Source organism: Crocuta crocuta, unplaced genomic scaffold (genome assembly GCF_008692635.1).
Source record: "Crocuta crocuta isolate KB4526 unplaced genomic scaffold, BGI_CrCroc_1.0 scaffold113, whole genome shotgun sequence".
Taxonomy (NCBI): Eukaryota; Metazoa; Chordata; class Mammalia; order Carnivora; family Hyaenidae; genus Crocuta; species Crocuta crocuta.
In genome coordinates this window covers 4,920,228-4,945,094 of record NW_027530368.1, presented here as the reverse complement: position 1 = coordinate 4,945,094, position 24,867 = coordinate 4,920,228, and the positions used below count along the sequence as shown (strand labels likewise).

At 43.2% G+C, this 24,867-nt stretch overlaps 1 protein-coding gene across 2 annotated transcripts in view; it reads left to right on the top strand.

Moving 5' to 3' along the window:
* Positions 1–24,821, top strand: part of MXD1 (MAX dimerization protein 1) — a 25,130-nt gene extending 309 nt beyond the window's left edge. The window contains exons 1-6 of one of the 2 annotated variants that reach the window (XM_077766356.1): positions 1–28; positions 724–823; positions 5,459–5,488; positions 20,363–20,477; positions 22,008–22,167; positions 22,385–24,821. The exon at positions 1–28 is cut by the window's left edge and continues 309 nt beyond it. In XM_077766356.1, the coding sequence (XP_077622482.1) occupies positions 1–28; positions 724–823; positions 5,459–5,488; positions 20,363–20,477; positions 22,008–22,167; positions 22,385–22,572 (621 nt within the window). In that variant the 3' untranslated portion in view covers positions 22,573–24,821. Of the gene's footprint in view, positions 29–649; positions 824–5,458; positions 5,489–20,362; positions 20,478–22,007; positions 22,168–22,384 lie in introns of those variants that run through there. The other variant, XR_013335673.1, reaches the window with a different exon arrangement.
* The last annotated feature ends 46 nt before the right edge of the window (positions 24,822–24,867 follow it).

The following is a 24,867-nucleotide window of genomic DNA, read 5'->3' as shown; positions in this document are numbered from 1 at the left end:
CCGGAGCCGGGGCTGGGGGCTCTGAGGGGCCCCACCGCGGGTAGGGACGCCCAGCCTCTCTGGGGGTGGTTGGAAGCGCGGAGAGCGCGACCGCGAGCGCTCCCAACCCCTCCAGCTCTCCCCACGCGCGGTCCGAAGGGAGGCCACTGCTGCCCCAAAGGCGATGAATGGAGGTGGAAAAGGAGCTGCTGGCCCCCGAGGTCCCGAGCGCCGCCCCCTCCCCATCCCGAAGCGAATGGTGTGCCTGGGGTCCCCTGGGCCAGGCCCGTGGTTTACCTCACTGGGGCTCTCCCGACCGGCCCCCAAATGGGCCTGGCGCCCTGTCTCTCCGCCGGAGGAGCAGCGCCTGCCCTGTGCCCCCCCTTCCCCGCCCTCTGGGCTCCGGGTGTTTGCCCCGCACCTTCGCCTGAGTCTGGTCCCACTCAAAGCACACCAACCTGCTGGACTTTGCCAATGGGAAACCCAGACACCACGAGCTTAGCGACTTGCCGTGTCTTTCTCAACAATGAGCAGCTGGAATGCTCCTTACACCTGCTCCGAACTGAGAGTATTCACACAATTTTAAAAAGCAATCATTGTTCTGAGAATTCCACCTTGCTTCGTTTATTTCTTTCCACAATATTCTTTCAAGGAAAAATAAAATTTAAAAAGGAACTGCTGTGGAGAGGAGAGAGTATTGAATGTTCTAGTCTCATTCATTAACTGGATCCTTCGGTTTTCTAGAAGCTGAACATGGTTATGCCTCCATGTTACCATACAATAACAAGGACAGAGATGCCTTAAAACGGAGGAACAAATCTAAAAAGAACAACAGCAGTAGCAGGTAATTTGGTAAATATTTCTCTTTCTCTTAGATTATACTGCAGATGACACAAACTGCAGAATGGAAGTTGCCTGTTGTGATTGTAACTCTAAATACATTAAGTGGCAATCATGATTCAGTAAGGCACACATGGTCTTAAGCCATTGGAGGAAGCAGCCCTTCTGTTTGGGTTGAGGGGACTGAAAAGAAAAGAGGAATGTAAATACTTTACATTTCTTTATGAAGTTTTAAAATTAATTTTGCTTTTCTTCCCTTTTGGGACAAAATTTTTTGGAAACTTCCAGGGGGATTAGTTGACAGTGACCATGATTTGCCTTCAGAAGTTGCAGATTCTGGGCAGGTTTTCTGTAATTGAAAATGCTAGACATTATCCATTTCTTTTATTTTTCATAGTGAAGATTTTATGAACATGTTAAAGTATCTAATTTAGCATAGGTGGTAGGATTTCATAGTTGACATGTAAATTAAATGCAGTGGTTTGATAATCTGTTAACATCTATTAATACTGGCAAGGGGAATGATTGAGGTTAAAGCCTGCCTTTTTGGTGATGGAGTAACATATAATATTAAAATATTAATATGCCACAGTCCTTTTAGGTTAGCCTTATAGTTCTTAAAAATCTGTGAATCTCACTTCCCAGTGGTTAATGGTCAGTGAAATCACATCAAAGCCCTGAATATAGTTTTACTTATTAATTATACTGCCCCCTTTTTTCCTCTCTCTACCCTTAAAATATAAGTTAGCTAGGAAATCTGCTAAATCAGTTTAATTACATTTTTCATTCCAGTAAATTAAGTCATTCACATCTTCATCACTGATTTAGAATCCTTATTCCTCTCCCATTATGAATAACTCTCTGCAAGTAACTGTATTTGGTTAGCCTCGGTGGCATAATAGAGACCACTAAAAGCCAGGAGGTCCCACTTAAACCTGAAACTCAAGTGTTCTTGCTGTTGCTTCTGTCCTTGATTCACCCTATTGTTCTTAGTGTCGGTAGAAACACAGGATGTGAGCAGCACACATGTGCTGAGCTCTTGAATAGGAAGGCACGTGAAGGATGAACCTGGTAATTAACTACCCCATGGTTTTTCATTTCCCTCCCATCTTTCACATTACCTGATGGTGGTGGTGCCCAACAGATCTGTGTGTGGGGCTTACAGGCCTTTAAGAATGGTGTTAACACTGACTTGTATTGTGCGGTGGAATAAAACAATTCAGCTGTCTTGCATTTTGTTACAGTATTTTTAACGTTTTGGAAGAACTTGGGGAGCCTTTTAGTTTATTTTTCTCAAAAATGTAGTCCATTTGTTGCTTTTATTCTTATCCACCCATGATTTGGGAGGAATTGTCCACACTAATAGTCCAGGCTTAATCCTTAGCACTTTCTTTTTCCCTAAGTTTCACAGGAAAGTTGGAGGAGGTTCAGTGGTGGGGAGAGGAAAAGAAAATAATGTTGTCGACAGAGAAGTAGGTCAGTCCCAAAGAAAAATAATGATAGTTGAGAACTACAAGCCAAGAAACAGATACTTTCTCTTTAATATCCAGCATTATTACTGGAAAAATAGCTGTAACTTCTGTTTTGGAAAAGGTCTCTTCTGTTAATGGGCTTGGTTTGCTTTCCATGGTTAGAGACAGGAGGCTACCACAGGTTCCCATATTCTTGACTAATAATGAATTAGCGTAATACCCTCGGTGGTGCAAGGATCTGTGAGAAACCATGACTAACCCTGGAGATGGCACCAAGCAGACACGTAGCAAGAGCAGGTTGTTTTAAGTGTGATCACTTCCTTCATGCCCTGTTTGGAATAACCCTCACCTGAGCAATGAGACATCTTCCCCAGAGAATGCAGTTTGACCCCTTGATTTGAATTGACTTCAGTCCAAGGCCATGTATGGTCAGGATTTTGAACTGAGGTAAGCGCTATGGAGAGATTACTGCTGGTTTATATAACCACTGGGTAACCGTGTAGTCTTGTTACTTCAGGTTGAAATGCTGTGCTCTTTGTAGAGTCAGGGGGCTACTTTTCCTGGGACAATTAAAAAACAAAAAGATTAGCTACATATCCAACTTCTTGGGAACTGAAAATGCAGACCTTAATCCAGTTTCTCTAGTTGCTTGTTTAAAAAAACAAAACCACATGAAATTTTGAATGTTGATTCAGAATCATCCAGAGAACTGGAATACAGGGAGGTGGAATCTTTTTTTTCCTTTTCTACTGATTTTTGAAGTGAGTTACTAATTATTTAGGATTGAAATCCAGAGTTTATAAAGGTATATCTTGTTAAATTGGTCAAGCAGGCTTTGGCATTCATGTGAAAGAGGAAGCTCACACCTGCCACCTAGCTCTTTTAGGCAACTGTGGCCTACAGTTGAGCTGACGGAGAGTCTTTTTGAACCCAAGGACTTTTCCTATTTCTTATACACTCTGTAGTTTGGCTTAGTTACCTTTTTGTTAGAATATGTTTTTAAATGGGGACATTTGACCTTTACCAGTGATTCCAGAGTTCTCCAACGTCTTCAGTAATCACACGGAAAGTAATTTTGACGCAAGGTGTCTATGTATTCTTATAATGCTTTAATTAAAAATATAAGTGTTTACCCATTAACAGAGTTGGCAAGCAATCTCTGGACTGATCATTTTTAATGGCTTTTATTAAAGATACACTCCATTTCAGTCACCCAAATGCACTTCGTTATTGCCATTAGATAGGAGTCCCCTTGTAAAAACCATGATATGTTCAATACTCTTAAGTAATCAAATCTGTAGTTTCAAACACTGCTCAAAGTTTGGAAGGAGTTGTGCTTCCTATGGAATTTGTTAAAAGTTTCTCTTGGGGAGTCAGAATTTTTCTTAAATGTATCTTGAAAGAAACCAGAAATTTTCGGTAAGAGGGCCCTGTGTGCTACTTTCTGTAATCAGAGATTCTTTTCAAATATCCACCTTTCTCTCCTCTACCGCCGTCCTGGGATGGTCCCTGTCTGTAGTTAAACAGGGAGATCCTGACCAGCTGCTGCTATATGCTTTAAAAAACCTGTCAGACTTTGAACTTGCTATTCGCTGTTAAATCCAAAATGCCACGTGCTTTAAAGCCAAAGGTTTGCTGGGCAGGCCTCACTCTTGTTAACTATGATATCCTGCTGGCCGTTGCAGGAAGTAAACCTTCAGAAAAATGTAACTGAAGAAGGCTGAGGGAAAACCAGGTGAATCAATGTAAAGCTTTTGAGGTAACTAATTGTGAGGTCCTTTATCTAGAAAACAAATATCCTAAAACTTAAAATGTTGTTATTTACTTGATTCTCCTCGTGAATAAAGATTGGTGTGCCAAGAGCCTTGTGGAAGAGAGGTTTTAGTGCTGGATTGAAAATTTCTCCTTCTAAGACTGTAAACCAGCACGTACACCCTGCCGCCCTTGTCTGGTGTGAATGAACTTGGTGGTGGTTGCCCCCGCCGGTATAAATAAGTGGCTGAGCATTCATGGAGGTCCTGTTTCTCCGTGATTACTGCGAGAAGTTCTCTGTAGACCCAGTGAGGTTCTGATCGTGGCCACATGGAATTCATGACCTGAGCCAGGGTGTTATCTCCTAAATTAGATTCCAGAGTTTCCATTAAGAAAGGTCAAGATTCAGCTCCTTTATAATGCTGGGAGGCTCCTCAAGTTTATGATTAGTTAGGGAGGAGTTGTATGAGGACGACATGCAAGAAGTGGCCACGTTGACTGACTTCTGGGAACTTCTGTGTAAACCTGTCCAGAAATTCTTTGGCCAGACCTTGTATTTGAGGTCAGCTATAAACACATTAATAATGGGATTTCACCTTCACCACAGCTTTCTTCCAGGGCTCTCTAATCACTTTTACAGTTGCTACTTCATTGATCCACGCATGTTCAGTAGATAATTGACAGTAATTTTTACCCCAATTTTACAGAGGGGTTAACCAAGGACAAGATAGTAAAGAGTATTTCTTCTACAGTACCGGTCAGTGGACTTCAGATTTCACCCTAACTGTTGCTTTAACCAGTCTACGCTGTCTTTATGTTGAGCTGAGTTTTAGAAACCCCTTCCTGAAATCATGCGGTAGCTGTTCACCAGTCGCATTTTTCAGGAGGTTGTACGTGATCACATAATTACGTCAGGGAGTAGAAAGGTTGAGGAAAGAGTTTCCATTTAAAAATGTGGCCTCTTGTTAAACAATTTAGCATAAAGTGTTGGCATATATACCACACCTAGAAAAAAACTGCAGGACTAGGAGGGCGCGCCACCTCCACTATTGGACCCGCAGCCTGAAAGCTTCGGTGTTCTATAACCTGCATTCGTATCCCATTGTGCAGCTGCTTTTCTCTTTGTATAAATAGGCCCCTTTTATTTCCCTTCTCAAAATGGATTACCTTTCCACTAGGGCTTGCACACATTTAAGTTTGTCACTCCTCCTTGAACTCTATTTTAGATATTTATATTTATCTAACTCCTCAGAGGGATGAATTTCTTTAGTAGAACCCACCAAGTTTTTCTCCCTTTCTCTGTTTTCTCTCCTACCAACTTCGGAGAGAAAGAAGTTAAAATAATTGTACTGGTGTTGAAGCAGTCGTTTAAGACAGGAAGAATCTTACTCTCTTTTCCTTGTTCCCTCTTTCAGATCAACTCACAATGAAATGGAGAAGAATAGGTGAGTTGGGGATTTTGTGGGTGGGATGGGGGCCGTTTTGATGTATACTCTGTTCGTTGAGACTTGGTTGATTTTCTGGTCTCTTCCCACAAGTAGCACCTGATACGAGAGTATACTCAGGCCAGCTAAGCAGCACTGCCCATAAATCACTTAGGTAGATGAAGGGCTTGCAGGTTCCAAAGACCACACCCCTACCCCTCACTCCTGCAACCTGCTTCTCCCGAGGAGTGCCTTTCCGGATGACTGTTTCACAGGCCAAAGAATTTTAGGTCATGATCAGTGTTTCCACAAATAGTGTTTTTAAAAAAAAAAATTATATACTGCTGAATATAATCGGTAGTTCTGTCTTAAGTCATGTATACACCCAGATATATATAAATACACATGCATATGTGTGTGTGTATTTACAGTTTACTTGTGAATAAAGATTCCAAAATTCAGGCAAATCTATGCATAGCACAAATTGGAGATGGTGATTCACTAGAGGAGGCCTGCCATCCTCACTGGGATCCATCTGGCTGAGCCTGAGTTGATCTCTCTCACCTGGATTGCCTCTTGCTATTTGTTTAAATATTTTCTAAATCAGCTTTGCCCCTCCTTCAGTGATGTAGCCTAGTGGTACTTGACTCTGGTCATACATTAGAGTCCTTTGCAAAGGTTTTATTTTAATGGTTTTTAAAAATATTTTTGGGGTGCCTGGGTGGCTTAGTTGTTAAGCATCTGCCTTTGGCTTCGGTCATGATCTTGCATTCGTGAGTTCAAGCCCCACAGCATGCTCTTTGCTGCCCATGCAGAGCCCACTTCAGATTCATTCTCTCCCTCTCCCTCTCAAAAATGAATAAACAAAAAAACTTAGGGGCACCTGGGTGGCTCAGTCCATTAAATGTCCAGTGTCAGCTCAGGTCATGATCACACAGTCCATGGGTTCGAGCCTCACATCGGACTCTGTGCTGACAGCTCAGAGCCCGGAGCCTGTTTCGGATTCTATGTCTCCCTCCCTCTCTGCCTGCCCCCCTCGTGGTCTGTCTGTCAACAATAGTAAAAAAAAAAAAAAAAAAAAAGTTAATTAAGAAATAAAATTTTATATTAAATACATCATATGCATTTATATATTTGAAGATCAGGGAATTTTATCTCTGCTGATTTTATAAAACAGAAATTTTCAGACACATGAGAATGAATAATGTAATCAAGTCCTATGTGTCCACACCCAGCTTCAACAATTACCAACGTTTTGTCAATCTTCTGTAATCAAAACCATCCCTCTCCATGGAGTAGTTTAAAGCAAATCTTTTATCTCTAATAAAGACTTTTTAAAAAAACATAACCACTCGCTTTTCCCATGCTGGGGGGTGGGAGGAGAATTAATGGTAATTCTTAGTAGAGCTTTTAAAAGAAAGAAACCAATGCCCAGACCTCACCCCTAGCAATTCTGATTTAATTGGTTTGGGCTGAGACTCTGCTCTAGTATTTTTTAAAAGCTCCCCAGGTGATTCTCATGTGCTGCCAGGGCTGAGAACCATTGAACAAGCCTCATTCTGGTCTCTGAGCTCCCATCAATTTGAAATACGGCTACCCGTTCACACTGAGTGGCTTTCTCGGTGCTCTGCATGAACAAGATGATGATGTGTAATAACAGCTCTGTAAATACATACGGTTATTTCATGCACACCTTCTATGCTCTTCATAGAGTCTGACTCTGAAAGTCAGGATCTGAATGACCTGTTTCGTCAGTGAAGGGACAGACCAGACTTACTAGGAAGGAGAATCTCGGAACAGAGTGAACATTTAGCATTCCTCCACTGAGGAATTTTGTGTGTGCACATGCTCAGGGTTGAGGGGTTGCATGTACCTCACCACACGCTTGCGTCTCCCCAGCCCTCTTCTTCCCTTTTAATTTCTCTGACTGTGACTGACTGTTTTAAGCCAGAGCTTCCTTTATGCTTTAGGGATTTACATATCCTGAATTGGGAACTCAAAAGTATCTTTTAAGGTAGAAAGATAGTCAAATGTCATTTCTGTTTCTCCTCTTGAGATTTCCTCTCCACTTTCTGCCTTTGGGTGAACTGGGTAAACTGGGACTCTGTGCTGAAAAGTCTTCCAGCTGTCTTCCCCCATTCCCCAACCTCTTAGGCATTTAATTTTCTGTATCTCTATTAGGCACTTATTTTTGTTATTAAGATTTTACTCCTCACTAAGGAGGGCACTTGTTGGGATGAGCACGGGGTGTTGTATGGAAACCAATTTGACAATAAATTATATATTTTTTTAAAAAAGGTTTTTACCCCTTCAGATCAGGGCTCTTACACTTCCTACAACTTGGTGCTTTTTACCTCTGCAAGAATGCCACACGATGTCAGTTTTACCTTTTATTTCAGCAGTTCAGGGATATTTCTTTTTTGCCTACAGTGTCTCAAGAACTTGGGCTCTGTACTAGGTATTAAATGAGTTCACACTGGGGTATTAAGTTGGCATTAGAGAAATGTAGTTTGTCTAACGAGAAAGACACGGAGACTGTTCCAGTGAGTGCGCTACGTGCTAAGATTGAGGTGTGCACAAGAGGCTGTGGAGGCAAAGAATCTAGAAAACTGGAGTGGCAGTCCCCACCAGGCAAGCTGCTTTTAATCCAAACTGCTTCTGTATGGCCAGGCAACCTTTGCTTGTTGAAGAGGCAGTTATCTGGTTTCCTTATTGTTCTTTCCGTTTGGAATTTGGTCTTTTAAAGTCTTGATAATTTTTTCTCTAGTCGAGAGCACGTGAGCAGAAAAGAAGGAAGTAAAGACTCGAATTTCTTAATTTAACCAAGCATTGGTTGCTGCAGTCCAGGAGAAGAACGAAGTTGTCAGGCTCTTCTTCCCTTATTAGTGTAGATGCTTAAGAAGCTGCCGGTTTTGAAGTCAGTTGAACAGCTGCTCTTGTAGCCTCCCTGGTTTTAGTGGCTGATTCCTGTAAAAGAATCCCACCGAGCTTAATGCACAATACACATAAGCCATTCTTTACTTTAAAACCTCACATAAAAAAAATTGACCTGTCTCTCAAAACCTTAGGAAAAGAACTTCTAAGAGTGGGATTTTTTTTTCTCTTGGATATTGCAGAGTTGATTATACTTGGGTTTCGATTTTTAAACAGAAACCTTTTCTGTGACACTTCAGAGATTCTGAATAATTATAATTGGTGTTCATTTGGACCCCACTATGAGAATCTTAGACTCAATACCGCCACCTTGATATCCTTGGCCTTGGTGGGAAGATAAAAGCCTTCTAGAATGGTGGAGGTAGGGGTATTTGCCATTCACTAGATTAGAAGATGCTGTGTACTTGGTGCTGGGAACACAGAGCCCGAGGAAGACGAAGCCCCTGGGGTGGCGGGATAGCACCGTGGATACGCGTGTCTGGCCCTTGGCCTGTGCTTCTCGTAACCATAACGAATTTTGTGGCTCTAGCCTCCTAAGGAAACACCCTTAAATGAGCGTGTGGTATTTTTCTTTGTAAAACTAATCTTCTAGAAAATTTTGAGAAATGTAGAAAGTGTTTCTAAAAACAATTTATATCCTCCATAACTCGAGCAGCAAGAGGAAACCAGTGGAACTTTGAAGTGTAGCTCAACAGTTTTTGGAAAATATAAAAATCACTTGTAATAGATCTTGGGACAGTTAATAGCTGCTGACGTTCCTGCTAAGTTCCGTATCCATCTAGACTTTGGTGTGTGTTGTTTCATTAACATGGGATCATATAGTAAATATTTTTGTATCTTCTTTTCAAGCTACATTATGAATATTTTCCAGTATCCTTAACTCTTCTAACATTATTTTTAGTGAAGGCCAGTATTTACCTCATACAGATGTGCCCTAACTCCTATAACCAACCCCCTGTTTCAGGTTCTTCCCAGTATTTTGCTGATGGAAAAAGCACTTCCTTAAACCACCTTGTAGATAAATCTCTGTCCGACATCATAATTATTTCCTTAGGGTAAATTTATAGTTGTGGAAATAATGATATGCATTGTTCTGGTTTTAGGTGTCAACAGACGAACTGTCCACCAGGCAGGTTATAGGCCGTATTTTCCTTATACTTTCACAAGGTGATATTCTAATTTAAGACCTTTATGAATTTGATAAATAAAAAACAAACAGGCAACTTGTTTTAGTTTGCATTTCTTACGTTATTAGCACAGCCAAATTTTCGTATCTTTGTGTGTATCTATCACCTGTTGAATAACATTTGCCCAATCTTCTACCAGGGCGTGTCTTTTTCCTTCTTCTGAAAAGATTATATAACATAAAGGATATATCTGAAAGAGATTGCCCCTTTGCAGATCACATCATTTTCCAACTTATCATTTCCCTTAACAGAATTTTTCTCACTGTTTTTCTCACTGTTTGAAGTTGCTGCCTCTATTATATATTAAATTCTTGTTTACCACTGAGTCTGTTTCGAGACCGCTTCTTCTGTTCCACTGGCTGCCTGCTTGTCCCGCCCCAGTGCACGTTGTTTCAGTCGCTGAGGTTTTGCCGGGCACTTCAAGATCTGGTAAATCACTTTCCTTCTCTTCCCTCCTCCTTTTTAAATTTTACCATGTTCTTAGCTATTTTCACTGGTTTTATTTTTTTCCTGATGAATTTTATAGTCCACCCATCTCCACATCCCTCAGATTCTTTGGAGATTTTCAAAATAAATAAAACTTTTAATAATTTCAATACAAATTAACTTTAAAAGTTCATGTTCACAGATCAGCTCTTTCCATCCAGGATTTGGTGTGTATCTTCATTTATTCAGATCTGTTTCCTGTCTCTAAAGTTTTATGGTGTTTCCCCACAGATATTGCATATTTTTTGTAAAAAGTATTTCTGCATTTGTATTTTTTATTTTTATTTATTTTTTAGTTAGAGCCCACGTGTGAGTGAGGAAGGGGCAGAGAGAGAGAGGGGGAGAGGGAGAATCCCAAACAGGCCTCACACAGTCAGCACAGAACCCAACATGGGGCTCAATCTCACAAACTGCGAGATCATGACTTGAGCCAAAATCCAGAGTCAGACGCTTAACAGACTGACCCATCCTGGAGCCTCTATATATTTTTAAATCACTACTGGATTTCCAGTGTAATTACTAATTAATTCTTGTTGGAATATAGGAAATCTTTGAATTTTTTTGTTATATGGCTTTGTTGATGATAATTCTGTTTCCTTCTCTTAGCTGGGAATTCCTCTGGTCTGAATGCCTTTCAGTAGCACTTCAGCAAATGAAAACTGAGGGAATGCATATAAGCTGCAGCCAGTGGGTCAGGAGTCAGGTGCTAGAATGGACTCTCCCCACCCCCACCCCTGAAAGAAGGCTCTGGCATCTTCTTTAGTAATAGACACTCGTTTTTCTGGAATGGTACATATGCAGGCCTTGCTGGAATTAGGCAGCTGGTCTAGAGAGATTACCTCTGCTAGAGTCTTCTGAGCCCATGACAAAAGATTTTTGTGTGTGCTCTGTGGGAAGGACTCAGCAGCCTGATCTAAGCTATTATTTTCATTTGGTCTAACAGTATTTCAGCGGCATCTGGTCTGGCATGAGAAACCATTGCAATCAGGTCTCTTCTGGCAGGACATTCTAATTGATTGCAGATCCCTATAGTTATTTCCTTTGAGTTTTGGCTTTGCAAATGGCCAAGCTCCCTTATATCGGAAGAGAGTAGGGGTGTAGCTTTTGTATCGGGCCCGAGTTGTGGTAGGCATTGCACCACTCGTACTGCTTCTGAACTTTCTTGACCACATTCAGATTGCACTCTAGGGTGTTGTAACAAATCCACATTGCTTTGTTGCCACATGGAGCTAAGGGCATGGCCTGGTTATTACAAACAAGGGATGTAGTTATCAGTGTACAAATCTGGTCTACACTGATGGTGTGGAGGAACCCCCAGATTTGTACCACTAGAATCTGCCTTTCCTGGACTATATCTCATGGATAGGTGGAATCTGCCCTTGGAAGAACTTGGAGAAGAGACCTATGCTGATTATTCAGCTAACTTCCAGTGCCTACTAGAGCACTTGGGGTACTCCTTGACTTTTCTCATAGTCCTTCATAGTCAAAGGGTGAGAGAACGAGCAAGTACTAACTATAATATGTATTTGGATGTTTTTATTTTTTAAATATTTATTTCTGAGAGAGAGACAGCGTGAGCAGGGGAGAGTCAGAGAGAGAGGGAGACACAGAATCTGAAACAGGCTCCAGGCTCTGAGCTATCTGTCAGCACAGAGCCCGACGCGGGGCTTGAACCCACGAACTGTGAGATCATGACCTGAGCCGAAGTCAGACGCCTAACTGACTGAGCGCCCCTATTTGGATGTTTTTAAAATTGAGCTCTAGAAAGGAAATATTAATGAATATACTTACGTATTTCATACTTTTTAGTAGAGAAATGATTTTATAACTTTAAAATGTAACCACCATGAATTGCTATTTATGCACTGTTTGCTGAGTGTCCTATTCCCATACAGCTAGCCTATATAGCTACCTTTGTTATTTTTAACAAAGATTACTTTCAGTTATGAGAAAATTTCAAAACCTTCCAAGGTTCCAATTAAGTTGGTAATAATGATGCTTTTGGCGATTGTTTCTAAAGGGATCATTTTAGAGAAAGGAGAGTACTTTTTTCCCCTCAAAGCAAGACTTGTAGTCTTCACCTGGACTTTTTGTTTAACCCGACAAGGCTCACTCTCAACCCCAAATCTGCAGAAAGTTAGTATCTCTTGTGACATAGAATCACTTTTAGGGTCTAATTTTTGACCCCTAAGATTTGTTTCTTATGCTATACTAAACCTGTTTTTCTCACTATATAGCTCGTATGTACCATCTCTGAAATTTTTATTCAGCCCCCAATTATTCTGTAGGATTTATGAAGCTATTTAATTGGCTGGATCTACACCCACATAAAGATAGAAAATAAGATGGTGAAACTGTAGAGTTAAATAGGCTATTGTTTATTGTTTGGATTGTTTTTCTTCTTCTTTGGTTAAGAATTTGAAGCCCAGGGGCCCTTGAGTGGCTCAGTCACAGTTAAGCATCCTACTCTTGATTTCAGCTCAAGTCCTGATCTTATGGTTCATGAGTTTGAGCCCTGCATTGGGCTCCACGCTGATGGTGTAGAGCCTGCTTGGGATTCTGTCTCCCTCTCTCTCCTGCCCCTCTGTTGGTTGCTCGCTGATGCTGTCTGTCTGTCTGTCTGTCTGTCTGTCTCTCTCTCTCTCTCTCAAAATAAACTAAAAGAATCCAGTCCAATTAAAAAAGTTTTTTTTTTTTTTACATTTTTATTTATTATTGAGAGCATGAGCATGGGAGGGGCAGAGAGAAGGGAAGACACAGAATCTGAAAAATCCAGTCCAGTTTTAATAAAAAGTAGTCGTTAGTGAGATCCAGTGTATCGTGTTTAAGTAGGGTTTTCCTCAAAGAGAAGGGACATGAAATGCAGATTTATTATTATTTCTAGGCTCCAGTGGGTTAACACGAAATACATCTTGGTCTTTCCATTATTTGATAATGAAAGAACAGTTAGATACATAGGGCTGCCATTTATGAATGAATGATCTATTTGGAAAGGGAAAAACAGGTTATGAAAGCTTGACAACCTTTATGAAGAGGTTAAGTCAAACAAGATATGGGTGAGGGCAAATAATAGGTTTGGTAGAGGGCTAAGTGGAACCTGTTCTAGAACTTTCAGTGGGAGCTGCTATTTGTCATAATCTGAAGGTCACTCAGATCAATAATTCTGCAATAATATGTTTACATGTTTGATCCGCAACTAAATTTTAAGAAGCTCAAAGGCAAGGACTTGGTCTAACTCGACATTATATCCCAGCACCAAGTAGCAGTGTATACTAATCATTTGGAAATGCCAGTGGAGTAAATGAATGAGAGAGCCAGGTGCATGTGTCCAGATTTCCATCTATGAACTTATCTACCCTCTTCACTGACTGCCTACCTGTACACTCTCCTCTGACCTTCTAATTCTTCTTGGTGTCCTATGCTTTACTGTGAAAGGAGAGCATTCAGTTACACCTTCAGTTAAAAAAAGTAATCTCTGGAAACAGTGCGTCCCTCACAACACAGACACGTGCCTGATTTGATACCATTCCCAATCATGACCACATTCAAGTCAGGAAGAACTTTGAGGATAACATTGCAAATTCAAGAGCACTGTCTGCAGATAGCACAGTCCACCTGTAGTCTTAGTCTTTTCTCATTTATTCCCCAATTTACACATCTGCTGGCCTAAGAGGGGGAGAGACCTGGATGGAACCGAGGAGTCTGAAGTCTGGAGGCAGAAATAAAAAGAGCCGCATTCAGAGCTAAGAGCACGCCACCTAGCCCAGGTGCCCTCTGTCCGTGCCAAAGCCCCGGTAGGTGGTAGTGCCTCTTCGTTAATGACTTCCTTTCACTTGGATATTTAGTTTTTCCAGAATTCATGGCTGACCAGAGTTCAGGAAAACTAACCGCAGAACTTGTGGTATCCAAATATATTTTATATTTAAACCTTTCATATATTTGGAATTGATTTTGATGCTAATCTCCCCACTCTATTTTCTGAATAATCCATTCTTTTCCCAGGGACTTGCAGTGTTATCTCTATGTTCAATTCGTACCGATTCTTGGGTTTGTTTTTGTTTCTGTGAATTTTTTGCTCTGTGCACTTGATTTGTAGCTCTACGCCTGTTTTAGTGTATACTGTTTTTTTAAATTATTATGCCGTATTTATAATACAGTTTAAGATCTAGTAGAACACATTCCTCCTTATTCTTCATTTTAAAGAAGTTGGCCATCCCTCACACATTTATTCTTCTAGATAAAGTTTAGACTAATTTCCCAGCATTAAGAACACTGTTGGAATTCTTCCCCCTTGAAATTATGTTAAATTTGTGGACAAACTTGGGTAACATTGACATTTTTACTTTTAGGTTTCACATTTAAGAATGTGCTACTTTTTTCCATTTAGTCAGATTTTCTCAGATCTCTCAGCAAAGTTTTATGGTTTCCTTCCTTGACATCCTTCCGAAGCTGTTTTAAGTTTATTCCTAAGTATGCTATCCTTTCTTCTTGCTATTGTATGTGAGATATTTTAGGTTCTTTGAATATAGGCAGCACGTCCAGAGATGTGCTTGCATTTCCAAGGTCAGTATTTGCCCTTGTATTTTCCTTTGGCTGCTACTCTAGCCGGGAGGAGTGGGTGCATTGCACACGCTTCCCTCCCAACCTTCTGGTCCCTTCTATCTAGGCCTCTACATGATGTGTGGCCACTAAAGAGTCTTTCCTTTCACATGCATTATTAGCTTTATAGGATCCCCGCAAATTTTAATTTTTTATTTTAATCCCAGCATAGTTAACATACAGTGTTATATTAGTTTCAGATGGGCAATATATAAAACTTTTTTTAATGGTTTTTTATTTCTGAGAGAGAGGACAGCATGAGCAGGGGAGGGTCAGAGAGAGAGGAAGACACAGAATCCGAAGCAGGCTCCAGGCTCTGAGCTAGCTGTCAGCACAGAGCCCGACACAGGGCTTGAACCCACGAACTGTGAGATCATGACCTGAGCCAAAGTCGGGTGCTTAACCAACTGAGCTACCCAGGCGCCCCCAGATGTGCAATTTTTATACCACCTCTCCTCTGGTAAGCATAGCTTTGTTTCTAGAGTTAAAAGACTGGTTCATGCTTTGTCTCTTCTTTTTTTTCTTTGCTCATGTGTTTTGTTTCAAATTCCACACGTGAATGAGATCATATGGTATTTGTCTTTCTCTGACTTCTTTCACTTAGCATAATACTCTCTAGCCCCATCTGTGTCATCGCAAATGACAAGATTTCATTCTTTTCTATGGCTGAATAATACTAGTGTGTGTGTGTACATGCATATCACATACATCACATCTTTTTTTTTTCTTTTTAATGTTTTTTTATTTCTGAGAGAGCGAGCAACAGCGTGAGAGAGGGTCAGAGAGGGAGGTACAGAATCTGAAACAGGCTCCAGGCTCTAAGCTAGCTGTTAGCACAGAGCCCGACACAGGGCTCGCACCCACGAACCGTAAGATCATGACCTGAGCCAAAGTCGGACACTTAACCGACTGAGCTACCCAGGTGCCCCCATATCACATCTTCTTTATTCATTCGTCTGTTGATGGCCACTTGACCTGCTTCCATCATTTGGCTATTGTAAATAATGCTCTTGTAAATCTAGGGATCATGTATCCTTTTGACTTAGTGTTTTTGTATTTTAGGGGTAAATATCCAGTAATGCGACTACTGGACCATTGGGTAGTTGTTTTTAACTTTTTGAGAAACCTCCATACTGTTTTCCACAGTGGCTGCACCAGTTTGCATTCCCACCAACACTGTAAGAGGGTTTCTCTTTCTCCACACGCTCGTCAACACTTGTTTGTGTTTATTTTAGCCCTTCTGACAGATGGAAGGTGAACTCTTTGTGATTTTGATTTGTATTTCCCTGCTGATGAGTGATGTTGAGCATCTTTTCATATGTCTGTCAGCCATCTGTATGTCGCCTTTGGAGAAATATCTGCTCATGTCTTCTGCCCATTTTTAATTGGATTATTTTTGGGTGTTGTGTCAGTTCTTTATATATTTTGGATACTAGGCCTTTATCAGATACTGCATTTGCAAATATCTTCTCTCATTCTGTAGGTTGCCTTTGAGATTTGTTGGTTTCCTTCCCTGTCCTTGCTAATTTTTTAAATGTAAAAGTAGTACCTTTAGCAAAAGCAAGCTCTGTATTTCCATAGAAAAGAGGTTAACGTTTTCCATTAAACTTCTTTAATGACAAAAGAGAACTTTAAGGAAGAACTGAATTTTACCAGATAGTCTCTATCTACCTAGTGAGACACTTTGAGTTTCCTATTGATTTTAAAAGGAATATTATAGTGCTATCTCTTTGTTCCTGGTAATTGTCAGTCTACAGAGGAAGCTAGCATAGAAAGAATAACTGCTACCACCTAGAGAGCACTCCTGTCAGACCCTGGCCAGGGGCTTCCATACCTCGTCTCCATTAATACACTGGCCTTCTCAGGCACGACCATCCCCTATCTACTGCTGAGGAAACTGATGCCGCATGGAGTGGTTAGTGACTCAGGGTCACACAGGGAGTAAGTGGTAAAGCCAGGATCCTAAACCCTTACTCTTTAACATATGACACGAACATTCGGTTGTATAGTGACAGATTCAGAATACTAAAGTAACTAAACATAAAAACAAAAATGGAGATCCGTTTCAAAACTTTACTGACGAAAAGCTATAGTTTGTACTTAGTTACCTGTGGTTATAGGGCACACTTGATTCTGAGCTTTACTGATTATAGCTCAGATCAAAGATTGGCCTCTTAATGCTGCTATAGACCAGAGGTATATCAGTCCATTCCAAATAATGCAAGTGATATTTCTGAAGAGTCAGCACACGAAGTCCATCAAAGTTCATGACCTAGGTACCAAGCAGTTGGATCAGCATAAACAGAAGAGGCAGCTGGGAGCAGGAGGCAGCCAGGACCTGGCCCAGCCCTCTTGTGCTGGGGGCGGCTGGGAGGCAGCTCTTGGCAACAGGAGGAGGATGGGCTGAAGATGGGATGAGAGAAGGTCTATGTAGGGATCAGACTGAGGCATCGAGGGGCTTCCTGTTAAGTCCGTGTGGCAGAACCTCTGCTGTTTCCCCCAAGGGGAGTTAGACCAGGTTCAGAACGGGACGTCAGGCCCCTCCTGGAGGACCAGAGTCCCGGGCAGGGGAACAGTCAGGATGGGGGAGGAGAGCAGAGACAGGTGCTTGCGTTACTTACTTGGGATCTCGCGCTTCTGGGGTGTTGTCGGACTTGGCTGAGGGATTGCACATCCCAGAATGCAGGGGACGTGCGCGTCTCAGGGTGGAGGAGCCACAGAAAGGCTGTTTGCTTATTTATCTGGTTCAGGAGTTGAATTTCTTCCCCCTTTCCCTGCAGCTGGCCGGGGTTCCCGCCTGGGGGTGTCTGCGGCAGGTGGCAGGTGGGCAGGGTGGGCGTCGGGCTTGAGTGGTGAGGCGCTGGAGGAGGCCACGGCAGGTGCTGCCAAATGTGAAAGTTGGCTTTGGATCTCGACAAAAACCCAGAAAAAGGCTCTGGTCTTATTTTCACAGAACCAGGCCAGAAACCACTGAATGAACATGTGTTATCCTCAGCTTGAATTATCAGACGGCTTATTTCTAGTTTCACAACTGGAAGTATTCTTTGGAAAACCCACATTTGGGTAGTGAAAATTACACTTCCTGGGCCAGACTCCTTGTATAACTAGAAATGACAATGCATGGAAAGATGACTTTATTATTTTACTTTTATCAGTAGACAAACTTCCTAAAAACTTTACATACTCATTTGTAGATAAACCCACATCATAAATGACTAATAGGACCCTGTTCTGAATCATGCAGACTTTGCAGATAACAAGCAAGCTGAAAAATGTCTAGATCTAATTTTAATTTTTAAACTTTTTTCCCCTAACTTGACAATTAGTCTATAAACTTTGGGAGAAATAAGTTGGATAATTAAGTGACTATACTTTCTCATGGTGTTTCTAATATCTATTTTCATGGCTCTTTTTGAAGATTATCCAAAGGGAACAAGGATATTTTACACACAGCTTCTTTTTTTCCCCTCGTGTAGTGGAGGGAGGAGCAAACCCCTCGTCTGAGTCTTTCTTTGCTTGTGGCCATCCCCCATGGACAGGTTTTCGGGGCAAGTGGAAGTCTTCTAAATTAGTAAGGCACTGTTGTCTCCTTAAATCTTCCGAGCTCAGGAGTGAAGGCTGTACTCCAGTTTGTCCAGGCCGAGGGGGCCTTTGGAGAGTCTAGGACAGCTCCTTCGAGGCCTAGACAGGGAGGGCGGCTTGGAAGCAGATGAGGCAGGGGGCAGAAAAGGATGTCCGATGCAGCACTTGGTAGATCTTCCTGGGGCAAGAGCCGAAGTCTGGAGGAGAAGGGTGTGAATTGCCTTCCTTGGTCATTGTCCTGCGTATTGACATCTTAGAGCTTTCTGAGGCAGTTTTCTTTTAGTCTGCATTCCCAACTTTCACTAATATGTTCAAAAATGTTAAGAAGGGGGAAAAGGGCAGATTAAGCTTCAAGGTTGTCCCCCAGTCCCGCTGGAGGGTAGCCTCGCAGGCTCCCGGGAGCCCTGCTCCAAGCGGTCGTGTGTGGGCAGTGGGCACGCGTCTAAAACTCCAGGAGCCTAAGCACCGTTGAAGGTGCAGGTGTAGAGACGGACTGTCCTCGAGGAGCTTACAGCCTAGTTGAATAGGTGACATAAGCCATTCAGCAAACATTTATTAAGCAGGGGGGAGGGGGGAGGCCCTGTGGTAACTCAGCAATGATTAAGTGGAAGTCCAACTTTCTAAGGAGTCTGTAATGAATGGTTAAGTAGCAAATACCAAACAGTTGAGGCAGAACAGCGAACTTCCTGATGAGCAGTATAAACAAGGGCTCAGAGAGCGGAGGGATGGATCACTATGGGTTGGAATGACCTGTGAAGGCTTTAAGGACCTGGTAGGCTGAAGCAAAAGCTCTGAATTTTGGCCTTTTCTCTTGGGATCTGCTAGATTCTAAAATAACGCACAAAGAAGGGTTTCAAGGAGGTGTTAATCTCCAGAACTTGAGGGACGCTTGTGCTCCTGGCCAGCTAGCAGCAAAGGGTCCCTGGGGGCTCGCTGCGGCTTCTGCTTCAGGTGGCCCCTGCCCTTCCCTCTGTCCCCCTGCACCATTCCACCCACTGCCAAGACCTGCGTGTGGTTCTCTAGCCATTCTGCGTGCCTGTTAGTGTAGCAATGCCAGTGCGTTTTCCTTATTTAAAAAAATAAAAACGTATTTAACTTTTGGAATAGCAGCGTACAGTTGAAAAACCAGAAAATATATTCAGGAAAAGTCCACTGTCTTGTCCCTGCCTATTCCCTGACTGCTCTCTCCCTGTCACCATTACTAAGTTTCTTATTGATCATTCCAGACTTTATGTCCATGTAAGACAACAAAAATATATTTCTTCCATTTTACCCACAGGTGGCATGTTAAATGCATGGTTTGAGATCTTGTTTTTCTTCATTTCACACCTGAGAGTTCTTTCCTCATAGTAAATAGAAAACCTTCTGATTTTCTTCATAGCTACATCATATCCCACTGTCTAGATCTACCATAATTTAACCACCTCCCTATTGATGGGGAGTTGGGTTGTTGGTTTTTTGCATAAAGCAAGCAGTGACGAATGACCATGTAGGTCATTCACATGTTTAAAGACTACATTTAGCAGGGCTAGAGCTCTAGTGGTCCTGAGTGGGAAAAGAATATGGGTTGAAGTAGGACACAACCTTGGCCTGTTGTGTCAAGTCACATCATAACCCGGAAACCCGGAGCTAACCTGCTACATGTGCCTCCTAAGAGTAGATAGGAGCCCCGGCCCCAGCACCTGTATTATAGGGACACTTTAGAAAACCCCAGTTTTTGCTTCTCCGTGCCTTTCACCAGAGCTATCTGATTTCCAAAGATGTTTATTTGGCCAGAGGTTTTTGGTGGCATTTGCCATAACTGGGCCTGGGTAACTTCGTATTCTTAAAAAAGTTTAATGTTTGAGAGAGAGAGAATGTATACGTGTACAAGCAGGGAGGGAGATACAGAATTCAGAGAAGGCTCCAGGCTCTGAGCGGTCAGCACAGAGCCTGATGCAGGGCTCAAACCCACCAACCGCAAGATCGTTACCCGAGCCAAAGTCAGACGCTCAACCAACTCAGCCACACAGGCACCCCACTTCAGACTCCGTTAGACCTTGTTCTTCCAGGATGCCTCCTAGCCCACTCTGAAATTCTCAATGCCCCTGGGACCTTGTTTTCATAGGCGGGCCCATCTTCGCTTGTGCCTGGAGAAGTTGAAGGGGCTAGTGCCGCTTGGACCTGAATCGAACCGACACACTACATTGAGTTTATTGACAAAAGCCAAATTGCACATAAAGGTAGGTATATCCTTGGGATTCCTTGTTAGCTTAACCTTCAGTAAGGGCTTGCCTGTTGGTGAGGGATAGCAAACGTGTATCTCCCGGAGAGCCCTTTCCTCTGGACTCCCCTACCCTACCTCTTAGATGAATCTCAGGCATCCCAACAGGTCCAAGCACCCAGCTGAGAGGTTCTCACCCCTGTGTACCAGAAGTTAGATGGCCCATCCCATTGTCTATTTGATGAAGCCAGAAACTCAGGGTCACCCTTGCTAACTCTTGCTCTGTAGCCACATGCGTCTAAGTCATCTCCCACACCTAAACATTTCACGGGCACATTCTGTTTCCCCTCACCATCATCTACTACGGTGAACTCCAAAAAGGCCTCCCTGTATCCTTCTGGCCACTGCTGAACTAAGCTCTATGCTTCCCAAGAAGACTCCTTCTAAAGATCAAGTCAACATGTCACCCCTTTTCAAAGTCTTCAGTGGCTCAGGAGGTGCTCTGCAGCAGGCCCTCACGTGCCTGTACAGCACCTTGTGCCATAGGCCCTTTCAGCCCTTTGCACGTGCTGTTCCCTCCACTTGCTAGGATTTCCCCTCCCTTCTTCGCCCACTTATCTTGTTGGCCTTCGGACCTTAACACCAGTATCACTGGCTCAGGGAAACCTCTCCTGCCCCGCTTACATCCTAACCGTCCCAGATGGATCTATCGTTGGGAGAGCACACCTGCTCAGCACTGGTCCCAGGTGACATCTGACCATGATCTGTAGGACTGTTTGGTGATCTGTCGCTAGTGGCAGGGGACCAGGTCTTTAAGGTTCACCTGCCAGAGGGTCTAAAACAGAGTCCTCGCTTGGTAGTACCTTGGTGGTATTCGAACTCCTGAGAACCACAGCCACATTACCCTTTGCTTGTTTTTATAATCCTTTAGTCATTGGACAAGTGTCACTTTGGTTACGGTTAGAGGCCTGTATGCATGACAGCTCGGGGGCGCAGGGTGGAGAACCTCCGTTTAGAGCAAAATAACTACAGTTAAACAGATTTGTAAAAACAAGTGGTCTATGGAAATGTGTCTAAGCTCTTACGTTGGACAGCTTGGAAGCAGGGCTTCAAAAGGGACTGTTTGTTTCCTGCTACCAAACAGAAGTTAATTGGGACTTGGCAGAACTCAAAATAGTGTTTCTATAATCTTAACGTGTAGTTGAAAAGCCAGACTTGTAAATGGCACACATTACAGCTGCCGTCACACACATCGCTCCAGCTCAGAGAGGCGGTCAGGACCTTCCCGCAGCCCAGGGGGCCACCGGCCGCTCCCACCTGCTGTCTCTTCCGGGCATCAGAGTGGCATGCTCATCCCCAGGGCCCCCGACGGTGCAGGTACCTGCGGCCAAGTCAATACGGAAGAGGTTAGACGAAGGCAGGAGTCACTAGCCGATTTCCTGCCCTGTGAAAAGCTGGCACGGTTCACTGCTAGAGGGGAAGATGCAGAGTCATTGCCAATTGTGAAATCTGCCCACGGGCTCCAACAGCTACCCCCTCTGACTTGCAGAAACTTGAAGATTGTGACAGAAAAGCCATTCACCAAATAGACCAGCTTCAGCGAGAACAGCGGCACCTGAAGCGGCAGCTGGAGAAGCTGGGCATCGAGAGGATACGGATGGACAGCATCGGCTCCACCGTCTCCTCTGAGCGCTCGGACTCCGACAGGGGTGAGTCCCCCGGCCCGGCCCAGGCAGCGCAGGGGAGGAACTTGGAGCCCACGGGTAGCTTAGACTTATTGAGTAACGGCACATCCGGTAACAAGGCCCTCTTTCCTTTCTGCACTTAGGCAGCAGGTCCAGAGAAGGGCCTGGCGGGGCTGGCTCGGATTTCCGGCCTAAGCCCTCACAAGCATGGCTTCACCTGTGTCTCTTGTCCTCCCCACAGAAGAGATCGATGTGGACGTGGAAAGCACAGACTATCTCACGGGAGACCTGGACTGGAGCAGCAGCAGCGTGAGCGATTCCGACGAGCGGGGAAGCATGCAGAGCCTCGGCAGTGACGAGGGCTACTCCAGCTCTAGCATGAAGAGGATAAAGCTCCAGGACCATCACAAGACGTGTCTGGGCCTCTAAGAGCGTGGTCGCCTCGGCTGCCTCCCGATGGTTCTCCCGGCGGACGGGATTAGGTAGTGTATTGGACCCGCCCACAGCCCCCCTGCACGTAAGCTTCCGTGTACCACCTCTACCAAACTCGGCTTTGTAAACGTTCTCGAGGAAGTGCTTAGGATTGTGGGTTTCTGGTTGCATCCACTAGCTTCTCTCTCTCCATAAAACGTCCGAGAGACTGTACATTCCAATCAATTTGAAGCACCCAAGAATTCTTAGACCGAATAAGCAACTGTCACATCTCAGCAGTTTCCCCTCATCTTTACTGTCCCCGTGTAGTCTAGCAAACCTTTCTTAGAGTTTTCTGGCTCTGTTACTCACCTAGCAGAACTGTCCGAATGGGTCTTGTGCTTAGGAACCTGAAGGAAACAAACTTTTAAAATTGAGAGCCTGATCTCAGAACTCCAAAGTAAGCTTTGAAAGTGGCATTTAAGAGCACTTAACCTTGGACCTCACCCCCAGTGAGGAGTCAGGAATACCTCCAGAAAACCCCCCTCACACACCCCCTGCGCTCCTTCCCCGACCCGCGTGTGGATGGGAGCAGGACTTCTCACTTAAAAGTGGAGCCCTTGAAGGCAGGGCTCAGGCTGCCCAGAGCTCTGGCGGCACTCGCTCCCACCCACCAGACGGTACAATCTCCCCGTGCAATGCGCTCGGGGCCGCGCCGTCTACTGCTGTCCCAAGACCCGTTTTGTCCCCCCAAGTTCGTTATGCTACTTGTCTCTGGAACATTTTTTTTTCCTACCTCAGAGATAAATGAGATCTCCATTTCCCAGTTAACACAAAGTGATTCTGCCTTTTTTTCACCCCCAAATAAGTGACATTTGGTCCAATTCTAATCTATTTTCCTATTTAACTTTCAGCAATAACTGAGCTTTGGCGCTAGCTGAGCTAGTGTCCATCATCAGTGAAAGGAAAAATCCGCATTTCTACCCTGTTGCAGGTGAACAGGAGGGGATGGTACAGTGTTATTAGAATTCCTCTCCTTATTTTTGGATACACCCAGAATCTTCTTTATGGAGGCTTTTGGGTTGGTAGTTTAAAAGGCTGATCTTTCTTTTTGGTTATGATTTCCCCCTTAAGTGGTCTCCCACTTTGTAGCATTTTTATTTAAGCTAAAACAGAGCACATGTATATGTACATAAGACACCTTAAATCTATAAATACTATTTATTCATTTTATATAAACTAATGTAATGGAAAACAAATTCTTATGACTTTGTGCTTTTATAGATGTTCTAGAAACTTTGTATGTAGGTATCTACAAAATTGGTTCATTCCCCTTACTATTTTTGCATTCACATTTTTGACGTCGAGGTTTTCCGCCTCTGACGAATCTTTTTCATTGAATTTGAACCATTTGTAAACCCGGTGATGCTGAAACCGTGTGTGTCACGAAGTGACGAGAACATTCCTAAAATCCACAGACGCACTGCAACCTAAGGGCTCCACGGCTGCACCAGCCGGCGGCCACCCTGTGCTCCCCGCCGCCTGCGGTCTCTGGCCCCCCAGACTCACCGCGCCTCCAGCGCCTCCGCCTTCCACACGACTCCGAGTTCAAACGTGCTCCACACAGAAGCTCATTCTGTACGTGAAGAGATTTCATTTTAATGATTCTCTATTAAAAAAATTTTAATTGGAAGTAGTCGATTCCTAAATGATTCCAAAGTCATCTGTCATTCTTTTGTTTTTGTTTTTTTTCCACCCCTTCATTTCAGCTTTGGGTGAGGGAGGGGCAGGTGACACAAAGGATTTTTTTTTTTTAATGGGAATCTTTTCCAATGACCAGCTGAAGATTTGCACTGAAATACAACTTGTATGCCTTCTGCATTTTTAAAGCCTGCTTCCTGAATTTAAGCAGAGTGATAGTGTTCAAAGAGCCAGCTCAGCCTGTAACATGTTTGAAAAGATGTATCTGCACTTTGAGGTCCCTTTCGAATACCATTCGCGAGACCTCTCAAGCATTTTAATTGCTACATTCAAGCGCCTCACAAGTCCAAGATGCCAGATGCCTTAAGGCATCGAAAACTCAAGACTTTGGGCACAGCTTGTGGGCTTGCATTGGGGGGAGGTAGGGGAACAGAATTTGTGTATTTGTTTGATTTTGAAATAAGGCATCTGAGAGATGCCATTTTCTGTGTTTAAGTGCATTTTTGTCTTTTGGTTGAAATATGAAATGTACTGTCCCAATATAAAATAGTAATTATTTGACCTTTGCACTGTTTGTCTGGTCCTTTTCAATTTGGTTGCATATATAAATGT